General features: G+C 35.4%; 3 protein-coding genes and 1 non-coding gene across 6 annotated transcripts; 1 reads left to right on the forward strand and 3 right to left on the reverse strand.

Moving 5' to 3' along the window:
• The first annotated feature begins 6,007 nt into the window (after positions 1-6,007).
• On the forward strand, positions 6,008-12,489 carry LOC129304401 (UBP1-associated protein 2C-like). 3 transcript variants are annotated; one of them, XM_054944038.1, is made up of 2 exons: positions 6,008-7,303; positions 11,280-12,489. In XM_054944038.1, exon 1 carries the CDS (start codon positions 6,067-6,069, stop codon positions 7,300-7,302), a length of 1,236 nt encoding a protein of 411 aa, XP_054800013.1. In that variant the 5' UTR covers positions 6,008-6,066; the 3' UTR covers position 7,303; positions 11,280-12,489. The 3 variants fall into 3 exon arrangements, with proteins under 3 accessions (XP_054800013.1, XP_054800012.1, XP_054800011.1); XM_054944037.1 differs by lacking the exon at positions 11,280-12,489 and adding an exon at positions 7,883-10,629; XM_054944036.1 differs by lacking the exon at positions 11,280-12,489 and adding an exon at positions 8,394-10,629.
• On the reverse strand, positions 10,885-14,434 carry LOC129304400 (U-box domain-containing protein 7-like). Its single transcript, XM_054944035.1, has 2 exons — positions 13,595-14,434; positions 10,885-11,956 (listed from the first exon to the last, which is right to left on the reverse strand). Exons 1-2 carry the CDS (start codon positions 14,050-14,052, stop codon positions 11,110-11,112), a joined length of 1,305 nt encoding a protein of 434 aa, XP_054800010.1. The 5' UTR covers positions 14,053-14,434; the 3' UTR covers positions 10,885-11,109.
• A 1,713-nt stretch (positions 14,435-16,147) lies between these two features.
• TRNAG-GCC (transfer RNA glycine (anticodon GCC)) lies at positions 16,148-16,218 on the reverse strand. The gene has a single exon. It is a non-coding gene; the product is annotated as a tRNA-Gly (tRNA).
• A 974-nt stretch (positions 16,219-17,192) lies between these two features.
• Positions 17,193-20,382, reverse strand: LOC129307117 (putative transcription factor bHLH107). Its single transcript, XM_054947985.1, has 2 exons — positions 19,621-20,382; positions 17,193-18,046 (listed from the first exon to the last, which is right to left on the reverse strand). The coding sequence occupies exons 1-2, from the start codon at positions 19,963-19,965 to the stop codon at positions 17,573-17,575; spliced, it is 819 nt and encodes a 272-aa protein (XP_054803960.1). The 5' UTR covers positions 19,966-20,382; the 3' UTR covers positions 17,193-17,572.
• Positions 20,383-20,763: the final 381 nt, after the last annotated feature.

Consider the following 20,763-nt stretch of genomic DNA (forward strand, 5'->3'; position numbering starts at 1 on the left):
TATTTGATGAAACCTTTCTCATTAGCCTTGTGCTTTGCCTTGATTACAATCTTTTTGTTGATTTTAATGTGTATAAGACTAGGAACAACCCAAACAATCACATTAGTTGAATTGCCATGCAAATAGAAAAGCGATTTGGTTTAACTTATTAATTGAATCATTTTGAACCAAGTGAGTTTGATAAACATGGAATTAACCCAAAATTCAAAATGATTGAAATACTATGATTATTATCTTGTGCTTTTCATGAAGCCATTTTTTTTTCTCTTTACTCTTACCTTAGTAAAAAGAATTTTTATTCAATTTAAAATGATTCACATCAATTTTCTTTTAGATTGTTATAGTAAAATTCTAAATGCATGATTTGCTAATTGACATTATATGAATTAAATTACAGAGGAAAGTAAAAACATATTTACTTTAAGATGACAAATAATAAGGCAAGTAAAAAAGCAAAAAAAAACATATATCTTGTGAAAATAATGAAAAACCAAACTTAATATATTATGGCTGAATTCTAAATTGAGAATGAGACTGCTAGTATTCTTAATGTTTGGTTTCTTATATACATGCATATCAATATTATTTTTAATCTAATTATTATGTCATCAATTTGATCGCTAATCTAATTAATTGCCTCTTTGATTTTTAAAAAAATTAGTTGACTTCTATAGATGAAATTGACCCCTCGTCAAAGTATAAATGAACAATGTGAGTAACGATATAAGAAAAATTAACAAAATGTATCTAGCTTAGTAGATAATAGTGAACAAGAGATGCTTGAACCATATGACAACAAGGCATCAACTTTTAAGAGTTTTGAGTGTAAAAATAACCCATAATCAAGTTCAAGAACCCACAAACTCTAAATAAAAAGTTTGAGAACAAAAATGACCCTTAACCCTAGATAATATATGGTATAATTTCACACATTATGATATATCAATCCATTTGTCCTTGCAACAATTTGAGAGACAGTAAGAGAACTAAGATGGTGTGGTCCCATGTTTTAAGAACTAACGATACCTCTATTTTTTTTATTGGCAATTTACAAGTATGGTTGAAATGGAATACTAGACATAACTCTTTGAGAGGAAAAAATTGGCTTATGGTCTTGAATGAGAGTCTTTGCAATGATTTGTTGGCTACTTTAGACATCCAAATCCAAATCCATCTTTGACAGGAGCACGTCTTCAATTACAAATATAATACATAGGTGTAACTACCTGTTGATGAAAAATGTGGTCAATCAGGAATTTCATCACAACATTTTCCCTGGTATCAACTTCCGTGACTAATGCTGGACACACCCCATAATTGAAAGGGTATGTGTTGATGTCAATGGCTCTGTCCAATACTTACACAAAGCAGCCTACAGTGGATTGCTTCAGAACTATGATCGTGAGTGCATCATATGCTGAATTACAAGCTATTAAGTTTGGTCTATTAGTTTTTCAATAGCTTGGGCTATTTAGATTTAACTTACATTCAGATTCGTTGGATGTTCTCAATCTCCTAAGCTAAGATTCTTCATTGGACCATCCCTTGAGAAAATTTGTGCTAAAGGTTTTAAGAGCTGTTGTATGATGCACGGGACGTCTCACTCTGGCAAGGAGGCCATTATGTGCGATGATAACATGGCAAAGAATGCTTATACAATGTTCTTGGGATAGTGCTTGTTCATTTCATCCCCCAGGATGCTTGGAAAGATTTATTGAAGACCAATAATAGGTTGTTGGATGAGATGGTTCTCATTGTTTAGAACCTAGTTTCTATTTCTCCTTTCCAAGCTTTTGCTTGCCTTTGCATCTTAAACAATCTATTTATATAGTAAAACAATGTATATTGTATATTCTAATCAAGCCTATGTAACGTCATTTCTAACATTACCAAGCACACCGAACACTCAACACGAAACAACGTTATGATAACTGAGATTATATTAATCCCATAAATAGTTATCATAACCTAAGGTTAAAAACATTTAAACAAAATGGGATCTCAAGAAAACCCTTATCAAAGATTGTTTAAGCTCAAACTATAGTTTAAAAATGATTAAATAAGCCAATTTAAGCAATAAAAAATTTTTAGCCATCTAGGCGCAATACGCCGCGGCACAGTGCATCATCCACCGTGGTAGACTACATAGAGAAAAATTCCCCTTCTCTATGCCTTGCACTGCTATGCAATGGACCATGCACCGCAACGCACGTGCCCTATCATGATAGTAAACTGCTGTCATGACAGCTCTTCGAGCTAAATTTCAAAACATGCCGTTTTGCCGTCTAATATTTGATTCCAGCAATTCAAGCGTTCACATGTAGCTCTTAGAGCCACCTAGCTTTTAGCATAGATCCCATACCCAAATATTGAGTCAAATGAGATTTGGACACCTGAACCCAAAATGGCTCATTTTCTTTCAAAAATCACAACCAAGGTGCCCAAACCCCCAAACTAAGTGCCAATAACCATGGAACCACTTAAACCAACTCAAATGGACCACAAACAACCTGTTCAAATATTCAAATCACAACAACAACAAAGACAAGAATTGGCTACCAAAACCCTATTTTCAATATAAATTTCACTAAGGGCAACAATTTTTCATAAATAATTCAATGGCCAATCTATCATATAAATCAATACAAAACTAATACTTATACTAGTATCTCAAACTCTCACAGCCATTACAACATAGATATAACAAACCTAAGTCGAGATACCTACAGTTCACAATAGAATTCATGCAAGTGTATTACAAAACTCTATATTTTTATATGTCCTAAATTGGCATATGCATTCAACCATTCGTTACAAATCAAAATAAGTGAAATGACTATAAAATTGAGAGCTAGTCCTCTTAATACTCGGTTGCACCTTCCTTTCTCTTACCCATATTGGAGCCTTTACTTATAAAATATAATAACTGGGTGAGTTGAAGACTCAGTAATCAAATAGTCTAATCAATTACTCGTGTGTAAGAACAGTTTGTGCGTATGTGAAGTGGCATAGTGAATCATATAACATGTCTCATAGATATGCACATATGGTCATTGTATGATATACATGATCAACACACCACCCTATGCCCTCCTTATGTCTTTCAACTGAATTTATGGGCTAACAATTCGATAGGACTAAGTCCATATGACTGGACTAGCTTAAGCTCACCATTAGTAGGAGGTAACCCCAGCCAAGAATGCCTTCACCCACTATGGACCACAAATTCTCTCTATCCACAAATACTAGGGGTGTCGATGCCCAATCTACCACTTATAGTATTGAAACTTTCAAACAATATAATATTAAGCACTAGGGCCCCACAGTACCAGTATGCGATATGAATTTCTAAATAATATCCTAAAAACACATTAGGGTAAACTCCTACCCTCTCATAATGATCATGCCAAACATGCTTAATACATCTAACACATATCCATAACATATCATTTATCACAATTTCTCATTTCCACTTAAGCTATAGAATTTCATAAGTAATTATATATATATAATAGCACTTATCTTTCCAAATACTAAAACTTTAAAACAACTTTTCATTCCACTTCATATAACTTCACAATCATAATTTCATATTAATACTAGGCTATTATCAAACTAAAATATTACTTTTAAATCTAACACACTACTATCCAAACACAAAAAGGGAGATTACACAATCTTGTTACACTAACCCTTTTGTCACTAAAAGGGTTATCGTGGTCAACCAACAGCTTCACACATGTCTATTAACACCACAATGCTCAATCAAAGATTAATCTACATAATTAAACTCTTAATTGTCAATTCTCCACATTAATCACCTTATTTTATAGTATAACTAGGTGTACCCATTATGTTCAAAACCTCAATTTAGCCTCAACAATCCTTTCAACACACTGCATTAACACTATGTAACATCCCAATATATAAACAATACCATTACATTATTCACATTGCTCTTAGTCATCCAATTTCTACCTAGGATTTTTCTAAATCTTAACCAAGAATTTTAAGTCACCCAAAAACTTAGAGTTAGAGATTTGATTTAACTCCTCAATACCTTAAACAAATCAATAGGTTCAGCCATTTCTTAAGAAAACACGAAATCAAAGCCTTACAATACCCAAATCATTAGAAAATTTGAATATAAGGAGAAGGAGAAGTGGAGGAAGCTTACCCAAAGCTAAATCTTACTCCAAATGCTTCCAATGTGACCCAAAGGTCGAGCCTTAACACCAACCGATTATCTACCGTTGTCTCTCTGTGTTCTCTCTATCCTACTTCTTATTTTCTGTCTAATTTTGCAAGTTGATAAGCACAAATTTTGTACGTGTGCCGTGGAATATTGGCTTGTCCGTCGTGGCACATGGCACAAAGAACTCCACACTCATTTTGAATCTTTCTCCACGCCATGGCTCGTTCGTACTTTAATCTAACCCTCTTTTAAAGCTGTTCAAAGATCCATTAGCTACATTAGTTTCCTTAAAACATTATTAACCAAAAATCTATATAATTTAACTAAAAAACCTTTTATGAATAGTGGAAATTTTTAAAGTAAAAATCTAGATGTTATAGTGTACAAGGTAGGATTAAACTTCAAAATTCTAATGTATTGATGTATTGAACAAATTTTCATTTTAAACCATGAAATTTGTTGGATTTAATCAAAGTGTGATTTTAACTTTTATTGCATAATTATTGGATGGTACGGTGTTGACCTGAGTCTTTGCTTGGCTATTGCTATTTTTCATGATTTCAATCTATTAGTACTTTTTCGTCATTTGATGCTTATGGGCAGGGGTTTTAAACTTTGGTGAACGATCAGTGTCTGCACTCTTTGTTTTTATTTTAAATGATACAATCTTTTGGCCAAATAAATAGTCTTAACTTTTAAAAAAAGAAGAGATATAAATTTTAAAGATATAGAATACCAATTTTTTTTAAATATAATAGTAAAATACGGAGGTTAAATAAAAATTGTGGACATATTTTTTTGGGAGCATCACAACCAATAACCTGACAATAAATTTATTTACAGATAAAAATTAATATAGAATGGATTATTGTTAAAATAAAAATATGTTGTTTTTTCTTGAATAGGACTTATTACTAGTTCTTGTTAGCGAACAAGTTTATTACCAAATACATGGATGTGATTCTCCCTTTCTTTGATGAAAAAATTGTGGGCATATTAATAAGGGAAAATGATAGAAAAATTCCTCTAGAATATGCAAATAATAATAAGATCTTACGAAATGCCATAATTCTTATCAAGTTTTTATAAAAATTTTTGATATTAATGATTTTTGGTAAAATGACTAAAATATCCCAATTTTAAAATAAAAAAGTAAATATTAGTTATTATTTTAGCTTAACGAATGACTACTTTGTCTCTCACAATGGCTAGAGTACAGCAAATTATAATTGCATGTTCTATTTTAGTCATTGTTAGAAGCAAAATAGTCATTACTTAAACTAAAAGTGATTGATATTGCTTAAATTAAAATTAAAATACTCGATGATATTTACAATACTTATATTTCAATGAATTAAAAATTTACACAGGAAAAGTTTTAATTGCTTGTTTCAATTTAGTCATTGTTAAAAGAATAAAAAAGTTACTTATTTCTTAAACTATAGTAATTACTAATTTTTATTTTTTAAAGCTAAGGAAATTCTACTTATTTCACTAAAAAATTAATATTAGAATGGTCTCTAAGGTTTTGAAAAAAATTATAATATTTTGTAAAATCTCATTACTATTTGAAAATTTTATGGGAATTTTTATGTCATTTTTTCTTGTTAATAATTTTTAATTATTATTCATTATTAATTAATTTTTTTGGTAGGAATTATTAATTTATTAGTTACTGACAATTAATTAACTATATTGGGTCGGCCCAAAACAATTGGTGCTAGTAGATTTGTAACCGGGCTGACCCGAATCATCCTGAGCCGATTGCGAGTTAGGGTTTAAATATCCTTCGCTCCAATCGAGGGTAACTCTTTTCTTCCCCCCCAAACAGGAATCCGTAATTTCCAAACCCTGAACGAAGTTCCTTTGCAATGGATTTCTCCAAGAAGCGCAAAACTGAGGAGAACGGAGACAACGATTCCGTGCCCTCGACAACCCCGCTTGGCGCCGATGACATCCACAAGATTCTCCAACCCTTCTCACAAGAACAGCTTGTCGAGCTTCTTCAATCAGCTGCTCTTCATCACCCTGACGTTCTCGAGTCTATACGTTCCGTCGCCGACCGTGACTCCACCGTTCGGAAACTCTTTGTTCGGGGGCTTGCGGGGGAAACCACCACGGAGACGCTCAGCAGTGTTTTCTCCTCCTTTGGAGAGCTCGATGAGGCGATCGTTATCTTCGACAAAACAACGGGGAAGTCCAAAGGATACGGCTTTGTGACGTTTAAGCACGTTGATGGTGCTATATTGGCTTTGAAGGAGCCCAGCAAGAAAATTGATGGGAGAATGACGGTGACCCAGCTTGCAGCTGCTGGATTATCGGCCAGTCAAGGGACTAATGCGGCTGCCGCAGCCACAAGTGATGTTTCTACCCGGAAAATTTTTGTGGGCAATGTGCCGTTTGATATCTCGTCGGAGAGGCTGTTGAGTTACTTTTTGGCATTTGGCGAAATCGAAGAAGGGCCACTTGGGTTTGACAAAGGTAATGGAAAGTCCAAAGGTTTCGCATTCTTTGTGTACAAAACGGAGGAGGGCGCTAGGGCGTCTCTAGTTGAGCCAGTCAAAACTATTGATGGTCATCAAGTGCTTTGTAAATTAGCCATGGATAACAAGAAGGGAAAATCAGGAGGAGCTCCTAACCAGGGTCCTCCTGGTTTACAAGGTAATGGCATGGCAGCACAGCAACCGCAACCATCTTTACCCGGTCCTATGATGGGATCAAATTATGGCGGTCATGGATCTTCATATGGGGGATTTGGTGGTGCGCATCCGGGTCCCATGACGGTGCCTAGTAATAATTATGGTTTGCAGTCTTCATTGCCGCCATATGGCACTCAAGTTCCATCTACCTTAACTCCTAATAGTGGTGGGGGGTACGGTCCAGGAATTGGAGGGCCTTACGGTGGCTCTCAGTTCAGTGGGCCAACTTCTGGTGATTATGGTGCTAGGCTGCCTCCAACTTCTGCTGGAATGCCTTCCGGAGGATATCCAGACGGTTCTCATTATAATATGACCTCATCTGCAGTTCCCTCGCAGCATCAACAGCCCATGCAAATGCCAAGGCTGGCTCCCGGAGGAATGTACCAAGGCATGCCACCCTACTACTGAGGTAGTATTACATTTGATTTTCAATTGCTTTGGTTTATTGCTGTAATATATGCGCGTGATGCGGTTTGCATTTTTTTGGGTAATAGTTCCACTAATCCCTGACTTCATGTGTGTTTATTTTTCATATTTTCTTTTCATAGTTTCATTTTAAACTTCTATTTTCATTCCTTCCTAACCTTGGCAACTAGCAGCCTTTCCTTTTGTTTTTGTTATTCAATCCTCATCGTTGGGTTCAAAAAATCTTTTTGGTTGTTTCGATTGGTCTGTACACAACAATTCTTCGATTGTTATTACTCTTCCGTATGTGAATGCGATAGGCACTATTAAATTTACTGGGACATTTTGGTGCTTTAGGATTATCTACCTTTTGAATTATAATTTAGAACAATGAGATTATAACTGGCAATCTGTGATTATGAAGCTGCATTATAATGTGTGTGAAATATGATGCGTAGAAGGAAAAATGTGTATATTAATCATTGCCTCTGTATGTGAAATTATTTTGATGATGACTTCTGTGCTTCTTCCGTGTGTGGACTCTCCCTATATTTTTTGGCATGGCTTCTCTGGTTGGACTTAGAATATTTGAGAAGAGAAAGGAGGAAAGAATCTTTGAGACTTAATGGAGTTTTGGAAGGAAAGGGATTGAACAGCTTCCTCCTGCTGCCCCTCCATAATTTCACACACACACATACAGGCATGACGCGTGCACATGGTAATCTGGATGAAACCAATCACATCATGAATATGAATATTTGTTTCGTTGCACTAAACTTTTGATCTTTCTTTATTTTGGTTCTTGAAAAAGAAAGTTTATGTGGTGGTTTATCTGTCAGAAGGAGTGTATGACTGATTCTTTCCTCTTCTTTTTTAATTCTAGAAACCGTACACTCATGAATAATCAGTAGGCTATATGGAAATGTAATTCTACAGGATACAGTCTTCACACTCAAGTGGACATGATACAATGATATGTAGAGTTATGCTTATTTATTTGATGATTCTGTTACGTGCTTCTGAGCAATAATTATTACTGTTGATAGCTCATCATTAGTTTTAAAAATGTTAATTCAAATGGGTGTTTGATTCAGGTTTGTGATGGCTTCTTGGGCGCTAATGCTTTAAATGGTTATGCTGATTTCGTGAATCAAGACAATGAAATCTTTGGTTTTGATTACATGGACTGCTGTGAATTTGTTGCTGCTTCACTGCCCTCTGCTTCTATGTATTGTTCCAATTTGTGATAGGTTTTAGTGAAAGCTCACATAAGTTTGCTTAGTATTTGAATGTAGTATTTATATGATGATTTGTAGAACATTGTGCTAGATGATTTTACCCTAAATATGGTTTTAAATTATTCAGTAGATTCAAACGTGTTTATGCTTCCTACGAAGAAAAAAAGGTGTTTACCTTGAACTTTGATATATTGTTAGCTGTTGGCCATGTTACTTTGTGCATCTATGGGCATTATGCGGCTGCTGCGCCTTTGTTTCACTATCTGGAGTTTGGGTTCTATTTGAGTATTTCTTGAAATATTCTTATAATTGGTCTCTAAATTCTGAAGTTTTGAAATAGTAAAGCAGTTGAGGTAACGCCATTTTGAGACCATGCATATATTATCTTATCTATTGGATCTGGTATTGATTTGGCGCTCAAACTGAATCTGTTTTAAAATTGCCGACCTTGAGTATGCTTCTTCTTGTCTGATGGAGGATTTGCTGACACTTGATCTGGCAATGTTTATACTGAATTGGTTGTGTAAATCTTAATTTATTTCCGAGAAAACAAAAACTACATAACCTTTTCTTCCAATCAAGAATGGTATTTTCTGACGATTAAAGTAACAATTATGTCTTTGTAAACTTGAGAATGTTGAATATAAATTATATTTGTGGAATTCTATAAAATCTAAATGAATGGCTTTTGTTCTCCAATAGCTTATGAGTCTAATACTTTGGATTCAGCTTGTTTAATATGCAAGTTTAGTCAAGAAGACCTCAAAGGGTTGTATGCAATCTGTTCACTCTACTGTTAAAAAGTGTTTTGATTCTCGTTGTGTTAAAGTAAAACTACATTGCATTTTGTACCCTTGAATGTTAGGCTCAACCCACCTTGATGGTTAAGAGGGAAAAAACAAAATTGGAAATCAAAACCAATGGGGGTAAAGGAAAGAATGAGCATGTGTACGTTGACAATAAATGATACCTTTTCCCTTGTCAACTTTGTTAGTATCAGAGGATATGCATTACAAATTGCATGATTTGATGTGATTCTTCCACACGACAATACAGATTGCTGGTTTCATTAAAACTCTGCGAATTACATCTGCATCATTTGAATTATTATGTTTACCCTATACCAGTTGATCCACTTTATTCCTTGAGACAGTAACACGCTCTTGAGCTGCTGTATCCTCAGACGGGTAAATTTAAATCTCATTCCCATTTGACTGTAATATGCTTCACTAAGAATCTTATATTCTGTCTTGATCTCTTGTCTATGTTTGTGTGCATACCTTTTCTTTAGTTAGATTCTTGTCCTTTGATTATTTTTTTTGGGCCTGAACTTATCTTTTGATTACTTTAATTAAGTGCATTTCAAGCTTAGTTTCTGCTTTGTAGTTTAGGGCAAGTCTAAGCTACTGGTACTTCCAAGAGAGAGCAAAACTTTTGATCGAAACAAGCATGGCTATCAAACACTTGGAATGGAAGTTTTAGTTTAGCTTTTGTGAATTTTTTTTTTCGTACTTCTGGAGAGGCTTTTCTATTCTAATTGTTCTAAATATGTTGAATTCCTCGACTTAACTGTCCTGAAAGTACTTTCACATATTGTGCTGTGATGTTCTTTCATGCTCAAAACTGCTCAGTGTGAGATTTACTGATCTATTAACATAGAAAAGTGCCAATTATTGCTGTGGTGTTCTTTCATGCTCAAAACTGCTCAGTTTGATCTTGGGGAATGTATGTTTAACAGTGCTCACTATTTTCTTGAACTTTCATGTCTACTAAACCTCACTGGCGGCCTTAACTAATGCTGTTACTAATGATTTTGAGGTGGTTTCCACGTCCCGTTTTGATCTGATGTCATTCAACCTGCATCAAATTCCATGTAGTCTTTCGGGTTTTGGACTCACAATGCCAGTGGCCTCCAGTTGCTTAGCGCAGTAGATGGCCCTTTTGTTGTATCATTCCCTTGAGTGAGACTATTTGTAATTATTTTATAGTGGAATAGGAATGCTTTTACTTCAAAAATGGTTTGCCAATATCATGTTACATATATTTTTGTACAAGGTTTCACGTGATAAGTTGACCTTTTCCTGCCTCTAAATCAGCAAATTTGATGCTTTTTGAGTTTGTGCTTAAAGATATCAATCGATGATCTGCATGTGTCTTGTTCTTGGGGAAATATGAGTGTTATATTATAGTGTAACCAAAAGCTAGTCTTGTTAATTATCTAAAGGATGGTACACGCTTGAAACTTGGTCATGAGGTATGGGTAATGCTACGCATGCCTTGGAACTCAGTACCGTTATTCGATTGGCCGTGTTTGTTCTATAACATGAAGCGTCTGTTTGCTTTAGAGTTTAAGATAACAGATCTTTTGCCTTGTTAAAAAAAGATGACATGGTAAAGTTTTCCTTTACCCGTAGCCTCTAGGTGAGGATGTACGGCAAGAAATGTGATATTTCTTTAAATGTATGATGTTCTGATCCGTTAATGGCTGCTGATGAAAGTACAGCACAGATCAGGGAATTCTAATTCTAAAGAAGAAAAATTGATACACTTGAAACACAAAACAAAACCACTTCTAGTAAGGCAAACTCTTGGAACTTGTGCTGATAACCAATGACTTGAACTGGGTAGGATCCCCAGAGGCATTGGCTCTCTGAGTAATAATTTCCATATTCCTATGCAAACTTTGTTTCACCAAGCTCTTCATCATTCTCTTTCCCTCTTTTGCTTCCATTTGATTTACAGGTGAGCCCGTTGCCATTCTTGGTGTTTGTGGCCCGGAATGTGGCCCCATCTTTGATTGCCTCTCATCCTTGAACCATTGCAGTAGCTTTAGTGCTCTCTTCTGAGTTAATGGGCTCCCCAACAGAGCCACCTCAAGCAGCACAGGGACAATCCCTGCTTGTGCCATCTTCTCTCTTTGTGATGAGCTCTGGTGAGCTAGAATCATCAGAATATAAGATGATAACTCTTGGCATTTTGGTTTATCCTCCCATGTCAAAATCTCTATCAAGCTCTCTGGCATCAGTGAGCTATTTTCTATTGCTTTTTTCCCCGTCAAGGTCGCCACCAAGTTCCCCAGAGTGGCAAGTGCTTTCTCTGAACTTTCTTTAATGGAGGATAGTTCTAAGAGGATTGGCACAATCCCAGCAGAGACCAGAGGCCCCACATTCTCTAGCACAGTTGAGAGGTTGCACGAGGCACCCAGGCATGATTGTTTTGTATCAACATTTGAATCTGATTCTAGAATGTGTTTAATGAATGGGAGAAAATCTGATGAAGCAAGAGAAAATTGGCTGTTTGCTAGAGAAGACAAAGATAAGAGCAGCTCTGCGCAGTCCCTTCTTGTTGATTCATCTGCAAGGTCAATTCTTTCTGGCAGTTTGAGGAATATACCTGCCTCCACTATCAAAGCCTTGTTTCTGAAAGAGGAACAAACTAATGAGGAAAATAAGAAAAACATTACTTTGTCAAAGTTAGGCTTACACAATAACTTGTACCAAGTCATTACGAAAAGTCAACTATTCAATGTTCTGCAGTCTTGGTTTCTTTTATGGGGGAGTGGTGTAATTTTGATATGAAAGAAATAAGAATGCCAACCCAACTAGGGAATATCAACATTTCTGCATAAAGAAAGTCAACGAGGATCTCAAATAGAGATCTGTCTTGGAAAGCGCACGTCATGAAGGAATCTGAATAACTACCATAGACCTAAATAATCTGTTGTTTATACATTTTGAAGACAGGAGTGTCGCCCTAAGAGCGATACTGTTCCCTCGCAAGCCCATCCTACGACCCTGCAACGTAGTGGACAGCGAAGCACAAATGGGAGAATTAATGCTAATTATATTATTTTGATGCATATGTACATTTCAGAACGGTGATCCGGAAACACAGGCCACATTTGTATTATGGGATTTAGCGCCATTAATGCAAGCCTTGAAAAGTTTGATAACTCTCTTGAACAACGTACCGAAGACCCTTGGGTTAGTACCAACTTTTGCCTTCGATCACATGCCACTTTATGAGCTATGCCTACCTTAAGATTCACCAAAAAAAAAAAAAAAAGACACTTATGTCTTTCTTTTTTATTCTTTATTTTTTAAAAATATGGGAAGTGGGGATTTTTTTTTTTCCATCTTATGGTAGTATCATAGTTTTCATGAAAATGTATAAAGAGACAATCATCTCATTTAAACAATACTGCCTCTCTCGTTTACTTGTCTAATCGTGTCAGGTTATCATGTTCCAAATTTTAATATATAATTATTATTTATTTGCAATAATATCCTGGTAAATGGAAGGCATTAAATAGAGGTAATTGAGATTTTAAATAGCGTAGGAGGGTGAAACTAGAAAAGGAAGAATAATTCTTACATTATATACAGATTTTATTTTCTCATTAATTTGTGTGGTTTTTTCCCCCCTATAAAGACAAGTCATCCATCACCATAGGGCCACTTGTTTCACCAAATGAACAAATTCTTGCACTTCCTCCATCCTTTTGTAAGATTTTTATAAATAAAAATATATATATAAATAAATTTATTAAATACACTTTATTAATTTTATTTTTTTAAAAAATAAAAAATAAACTTTTAAAAATGCCATTTATTTAATACTCTATTATAAAAGAATATTAAAGAAAAAAATATTATAAAAAAGGTAATATTGATAAAATCTTATTTTTATTAAAGTATTTTATATTTTAAGATATCAAATTTTTATATTTTATAATTTATTACGTGATTTCAAGAACCAATTTTTGTTGGAGCTTCACCCTAACAAATTTCAGATGAAGGGACTTTGAGAAATTTGTAGCTTTTATTTTGGTTCCTTTGTAAACGCTAAAGACTATGTTTTCTGTAGATTAACCAACTCATCCAATAAACATCTCAGATATCTAAAGAATCAACCAATTGACTTTACCAATTTCCCACCAAGTTTAGTTATTTCCGGTTTGAATCAAATAACAAAGTCTTTAGGTAATCCAAAGCTCAAAAGTAGATCAGAAAGTTTTTATTAGAGAAGCAGAAGAGAAAAAAAATGACAAAACATACTTGTAACTTCCATGAGCGAGCTGGATCAACGCCTTCAGCCCTGCTCGCCGCCGGCCAGCCACCTCTGACGCCACCATTGAAACCAGCTCCGGCACCACTCCGAGCTCTGTTATTAGCTTTCTTACTCTTACATCTTCTTTGGCTAAGCTTTCAATCTCTTTTGCCGTCGCCTCCTTCTCTTCCCAGCTGCCAAAGTGAAGCTTCTTCACACACCTCTTCAACGATATTTCAGACCCCTCATCTTCACCACTCTGTTTCTCCATAACTTGTGTTGCTGATTCACAACTCTCAACCTTGTCGATGTTGCTGTTGGCTTTGGTAATTGATATGTCGAGTTGTTCAGATGGGTCAGAGCTTACTCGTGTCGCTTTGGGTTTGAGAAACCATTTGATGCGAGCAAGGAAATGAAATTTTATGGAAGACAGCACCCAATTAGAAGATGAAGAAGTAGACGACATGTTTGGCTTGTCAGAGGAAGACACGCACCAAGAGGTTCTGAAAACTGTCCTGGGTTTGTTTCTTTATATAATTTTGTTTCTATTTGTCCTTTTCTAGGCGCAGAGAGAGAGAGAATCAAAGAGAGCAAGAGAGGACTACGTATAAAACAGGGAAAGAACAGAGCCAGAGCAGAGAAACAGTGCTGTCCCGGTTTAATCTGATGGGTATTTATTGTCCCATTATCATTTAATCGTATTATTTTTTATTTATTTTTATATAAAATTGCTATTTGGCTTAATATCACTAACATTGAACCTATCTCTTTGGCCGTGCAACACAATTCCATTATGAGTGGGTTGATTATAAGTGGGACCTACTCCACAATTTTCACCAAATTCAATTTGAGAACCTTCTTGCCTCATCCGTAAGTTGACTAGAAATCGAAGATTACATTCACAATCCATCAAATTGGAAAATAGAGATATACAAATATTTTGTTTGAGAATAACTTGTTTAAGACATCTATGATCTCTCCTGCACGTGGGAATCAAGGGGGCCCACTGTACTTGTTCCCCCAAGGAATCACAAATTGTAGGCAGGGCATACATGTAAACCATTTGACACACTACATTGATACCTTTCATATTCTTAATTGGCTTTAAAATCATGTTTATATGAGTATCTACAGTATTCTCAAGCATTTCTGATTTCCTGTGTCAAGTTTTCACCACTAGAAGACTGGGGCATAGTTTATTATATTGTTATTTCCGTAGCCTCCTTTTGAATAAAGAATTCTAATCTAGGCCCTCAATCTATTATGTAATGTAGATGTATCATAGAGATTTGAGCTGGGAGATTCCAAAAAGAAAATATGCAGTGAAATATCAGAAGAAATATTTAGAACTGAAAAAGCCAGGTTGTTAACAAAGGCATTTTGGTTTGGGTATGTTGATGCACTAACTAATTGCATTAGTGTAGGTAAAGTTAGTGCAACAAGCAGAGTTATATGAGATCAATTTTGACTCAAACAAGAGAGTCAGGCAAGCTAACATATATAGAAATACAACTTCAGCAGAACTTTAGGTTGACTTCCATTGGGACATAAGCATGGTTAAGACATAGGACTCTACCAAACTAAATGAGATTCTAAAAGTTGGAAGCACATATTGTTCTCTGTCTCTTGTTTTGTCATAAGCAAATAACAAATTGAAAACTGAAAAGTGATGATGCTTGAGAAAGAATCACTAGTGTGAAGCCAACTGAAAGGACAAGTACGGACACTTTAGAAGTGCTTAAATCCATAAACAAATCAACCCCAATTTGCAGGTTCTGATTTAACTACTTAAATCTCTTGCTCCTAAAGACGACAAATAAAATACACAGCACATCTTTTGATAACAAGAACAAAGAATTCTAGAGTTCCCAGCGGCTGATGTGCTAAACTGGACCACAGAATCTGAATCCCAAAATTAGGTGAGCTTGAAGATAAGAAAGACAAGAGAGAGTGTAAGGAAGAAAGGGAAAGAAGAGAAGGATCTGTCTTTCTCCATTAAAAGCAAACAGAGAGGTGAGATGCACCAAACATTATTTATGGCCGTGAATGCCCTCTAACTGATATAGTGCCATATGGGTATATCCATTCCCTGGAAAACCCCTGAATAGTGATGCGTTTGAGACACGTGGGATGACGAGGCTGTGGAAATCAGCATGGGCATTCCACTAAGTGAAAAAAGGGTTATCTGCAGCATGGAAGACTGAAAATCCACAATAGACATATTGTGTAGCTGCACTTCCAGTACAAGTGATAAACAAGTTGATGGGGTGATGAAATATGTGTTGTTTGGACTTGGTCGCATTGTGGTGTGATGATAACTTATCAGACTAAGAAAGATGAAAAGTGCACAAGACCCACTAACGTGGTGGTGCGTGCATATATCCTCCTTGGAGCATCAGCATGCATATTAATGAGAAAGTTCAACACAAGAAGCTTCTCTCTGATAGGTTCTTCAAACTGCGCAGGTTGGCGCAGTATCCAAAAGCTGCTATGTTATTGTTTGAAAAACAGCTAACGAAATTTATTATCTGGCAACAGATGGGGAAAAAAGAAAAAGCACATGCACCAGCCGGGAATCGAACCCGGGTCTGTACCGTGGCAGGGTACTATTCTACCACTAGACCACTGGTGCTAGGACGTTAGGATGGAGGCATCGAAACAATATATTAAATTTAATTCTAAGGCTGGTTAACAATGCCTGTTAATGTAAAAAACATAAAATATCACCTATATATAGTATAAAAAATCTAAGCAATCACATTATTTATAAATCATAGATAATGAAACTTATTGTTTGTGTTTGATATGATGGATTCAATTTATATTAATTATGACTAAAATAATGATTTTGCAGTGTACCTAAAAAATAGTGATTTTAGAAACATTTTTTCTCAAAAGTGTAACTACCGTCGAAATATAAATAACATATGAGGAGTAGGCATATATATGTATATATATATATATTTTGCTTTACATTTAAAAACCTCATGTAATATCAGTTGGCTAATTTGTTAACCTATCTATTTGAAGTTATACCCTAGAAAAAGTCTCACAAAAAAGAAAAAAAAAAAGAAAAAGAAAAACCCTAATGGGGCTAACTTCATGCTACTTGCAAAGGGACTCTGGATCCATATTGTGCCGTGTTTACACTCAACAAGAAGTCCAATGTGTTGTCAAGAGCTTATAGCTCAAGGAACATGATCTCTATCCTTTGATGTAAGAGGTTCTAGGATCAAATGCCCAAATAATTAAGGAGGAAAAAAATTATATTTGGTATGTGTGTAGGTAGAATGTGGAATGTGTGTGTGATGCATGTGCGTGGAAACTCCTTCTTTTTGAGGAAGGGTTAAATATAATAGATAAAAAAAAAAAACTAAAGAAATATAATGTGTCTCAAAATAGTACTAAATTTAAAAGCGACGAAGCAAAGAACTTCCACTCTCCCTGTAAGACTGACGTAGAGTTAATCTAGGACTTTTGGATGAGAACTAGGTGGTTAAGTCAGAAATTTGGATGCTGTTTGAGGACGCTATGGTATAGTGAAGCCCGTTAGCAGCAGTATCATAAAGAAAAGAAGTAAGTTAAGAGGCTGAAGGACACGCAAAATTCAATTTGTCAAGCTTGAAACTGCCAGTAATGTGCAAATACATTCATGCCTGTTTCTCACACAAACAGCTTACAAATACATTTAGATGCTTACAATGACCCACTACTCAGGATTCTTTCATGTTCAACACAGGAAACCAAGACTAGTGCAGATTAGATTTAGTGTTCCAACTAGTACACATTTTTCTACTGACAGAGATCAAATGGATAGAGGATACTATCAGCAGCAGGAGCAGCAACATTCCACATGATTCACATTTTCTGTTCAGTAACATTATATTTTTCCTTTAGAGCCAAAACAACAAGACAAAAAAGGGGATCCAACTTGCCTCGTAGTCAAGTGAAAGCAGAGAATTAAGTATATCATTTATGCACAGTGTTCATGAGGAAGTTGATGTTTCAAGGAAGCAAAGTCTTCGACGCTTGCTTCGAAGTGACATTCCTAGAGAGTATTCCAGTGAGCTAGAAGCCCTCTCCAGTACGGAGCTCAGCACCTGGTGGACAGTACTTGGAACAAGTTGGCATGCCTCAATATTAATATGTTCTGTTTTGCAGCATCTAAAGAAAAACACATTCTTCACCCTTCCTCCCAAAGTTGATATTTCTGCCCTCATCAATTGTAGTTGAAGGCCATCAAGAGCCTGTCTCAGGTCAGATAGTAGCTCCGGCCGGTAATCGCAACATATAGATGCCATGTAAAACATTGATCCATCTCTTCCTTCATGGTTGCATGATTCAACTTTAACTTCATCATCATCCATTGGGATAAGAAAACCTCTGCTTGCTTCCATTGCATTCTTCTTCAGTAACTTCACTTGGTTGATTACTTCAGCCAATAACGTTGCTTTGTCCATCTGTCCTAACAATTAAACCCAACAAATCAAAGTCAAAACTTCAGCAACAAATGTTTTCCAACAGAAAAGGAAAACTTGTTTATAATCTGTGTTCCACTTAATTTTACATTCAGACTTCTGCTGATTGATGTTTACAAAATAACTCCATGACAGAGAACACCTAATTTAGTGGTGGATTTTAAGCTTTTGACGTGGTAGGCTATTAATACTTTGGAAATACTATATAAAAATACAAGTAACAGAAATTAATGTCTAGCATATTTTGAATAGTAAATGCTGGAAGCCTAATTACATAAGGGTTTACATAGAGGTGTTCCTTCCAGCAGAAATTAATGTCTAGCATATTTTGAATATTACATGCTGGAAGCTTAATTACATAAGGGCTTGCACATAGGTTTCCTTCTAGTGTATCACACTTACTAGTTGGAAAACAAACAGAGAATGTCAGATTAAACATAACAAGACAAAACATGCAGGCCACAGACAATCTTATAATGTACTAAACCGAACCTGTCATAGGACTGAGAAGAATAAAAACTGGCACTCTGCCCTAATATTAGGTTTTCCATCATTAGTGAAATACTTGCCAGAAACTATGGTTTGCATCAACAGAGATAAATTTAAGAAAAATACTCTCCATTTCAAACAGAATTGATGTTTTATAATTTGGTTGTTTTGACTGGATCAAGAAAAAGAATCATTCTATATTCTGGCGCACGATCAAGCACATAGCGTGCTTCTTTTATTGTTGTCGTTCAACTGTGTACTAATAAAACAATATAATATTTTTGACTTGATATAAAACAATATAATATTGAAACCAGTAACCTCTAATATTTTAATAAATACATAAAATCATTAACCATTTGGCTAGCTTGCACATTTGAATAATACCCTACAAGAAATATTAAATTCATTCAGCTAGTGATGTGGAGCAAAATTATTTGATTCAAATGTGTAGCAGATAGAGCCCTGAGAGCTATAAGATGTCTGTCATACATAATAAATAATTCTACATTTCATTATAAGTGACCCACCTTGTAGTTGACATTACCGATTAGAAAAAACAGTTCACAGATCAAGGACAACAATGACGCAATTAAAGCCTTTTGTTTAGTTGGAAAACGTGTCTCAAATCTCAGGTTGTTGTGATGGTTGCAGAACAATACAGAAACAGCTTCATTTTTCTTTTAAATCAAGAAAAACTAAATCAACATGCATTTTTACAGGGCCATAACACAGGTTTCCGTAGCCATGATCTGCAATAATTGTTAGGGTACTTGAAAAAATAACAACCAAGGGGGGGGGGAGTCTGGAAATCGTTGGAAATTTGTATCAGGAATCAAAATCTGTTAAAATATGTTAATTCGTCTTCTGAATTTGAATTGATTCTTTTCCATTTTATTAGCAGCATATACACAGGTGGGGCAATCCTAAATTTACTCTAAACCAGTTATATCAAAGTCATATATTTGAGGAGAATCCTTGACCAATCATGTAACCAGAGCCGATGTTAAATGCTCTTATAAACAAAGGAGTAAATTTTTCCAGATGAGGGAAAAAGCAGACATAACCTTCGCATTGCTGGGCACAAGACCACGAAGTGTATCAAGATGACCATTTATTCTCTCCCTTCTCCTCCTCTCTGCTTCACTGTGGTTCTTCATAGCAGCCAAAGCTTTTGCCTCAGACGCCTCTTTCTTTCCTATATTTATAGGGGACTTCATTAGATCCTCCTTCTCACCATTCAGCACCAACGAATTCGGTGACGCCAACGCACCTTGCGAAACCCCATTAGAATCAACAATTTTATGCGAAGTTGGATTGAACAGCCTCGAGATATCAGACCCAGTCGCAGACGAAGAAATCGAATTATAAGAGCAGTTAGCCGTTGTCCCAAGATCTTCTATTGAGATCATTTCAGGAGCAGAAGACGAAAACCTGGTGGACGAGTTGTGGGAGCGAACCAAAACGATAACTTTTGGAGAGTGAAAATTTGGAAACCTGCTTTGCTGCTCTGTTTTCCGTTGATGGTGTATGTCATAACTTCCATTACGTACAACAGAAAAAAAATGTTGAGGGGCTGGAGGAGGAAGATCAGTTACTAAACACCCACATTTTCATCTTGATATTTTCGAAAGACATCGTTCATGTGTGGGAAAAAGGCAAAGAGTTTTTGCGAAAGAGGCGAGACTGAAAGGAGAAAATAAGGCTTATAGCTGTTGAAGAGCTTATATGGACAAAACAATAATGGAGTAACGTTGACTATTGCTCTATAAATATTTATACGACCTCATTCTTCAGTCCATGAGCAGATAGACCCGAGAAGCACAAGGCTAACTTTGTCCACCTTTTCGTCTGTATATATTGGTGTTTAAGGCGTGCAAGGCTTGAACTATGAACTACCAGTAGCCTCAGTTATAATTTCTGGTTCAGGCAAATAACAGAAAGAATGTTAGTACTCGAAGACACTTTTCGTAAGTCACTCTTTATTAAATCACCAAAATCAAGGTGATTTAATTTAATTAGGATAATAAAATTGTACTCACTTTATTTTAAATTATAAAACATTTTTAAAGAAAATCACACATGCTAACAAAGTTTGAGATGAGAGAACATTAAAAATAAATTACTTTTTAATTTTTTTCATCCATTTAGAAAAAGAGTAATTTGATGTATTTTAAAAATTGAAATATCACATTTTTTTAAATTTGTTA

The sequence above is a fragment of the Prosopis cineraria genome, unplaced genomic scaffold (genome assembly GCF_029017545.1).
Source record: "Prosopis cineraria cultivar Desert tree isolate PC_DT_omini unplaced genomic scaffold, ASM2901754v1 PC3, whole genome shotgun sequence".
Lineage (NCBI taxonomy): Eukaryota > Viridiplantae > Streptophyta > Magnoliopsida > Fabales > Fabaceae > Prosopis > Prosopis cineraria.

What these genes read in the sequence shown, in the direction of transcription:
- LOC129307117 (XM_054947985.1), bottom strand. Translation starts at nt 19,965, where the DNA reads ATGATCTCAATAGAAGATCTTGGGACAACGGCTAACTGCTCTTATAAT. An exon ending in TTGTGCCCAGCAATGCGAAG is followed by an intron (nt 18,047 to 19,620) that starts GTTATGTCTGCT and finishes TTGTTAGGACAG; the next exon opens with ATGGACAAAGCAACGTTATT.
- LOC129304400 (XM_054944035.1), bottom strand. Translation starts at nt 14,052, where the DNA reads ATGTCGTCTACTTCTTCATCTTCTAATTGGGTGCTGTCTTCCATAAAA. An exon ending in CTCGCTCATGGAAGTTACAA is followed by an intron (nt 11,957 to 13,594) that starts GTATGTTTTGTC and finishes TTCCTCTTTCAG; the next exon opens with AAACAAGGCTTTGATAGTGG.
- LOC129304401 (XM_054944038.1), top strand. Translation starts at nt 6,067, where the DNA reads ATGGATTTCTCCAAGAAGCGCAAAACTGAGGAGAACGGAGACAACGAT.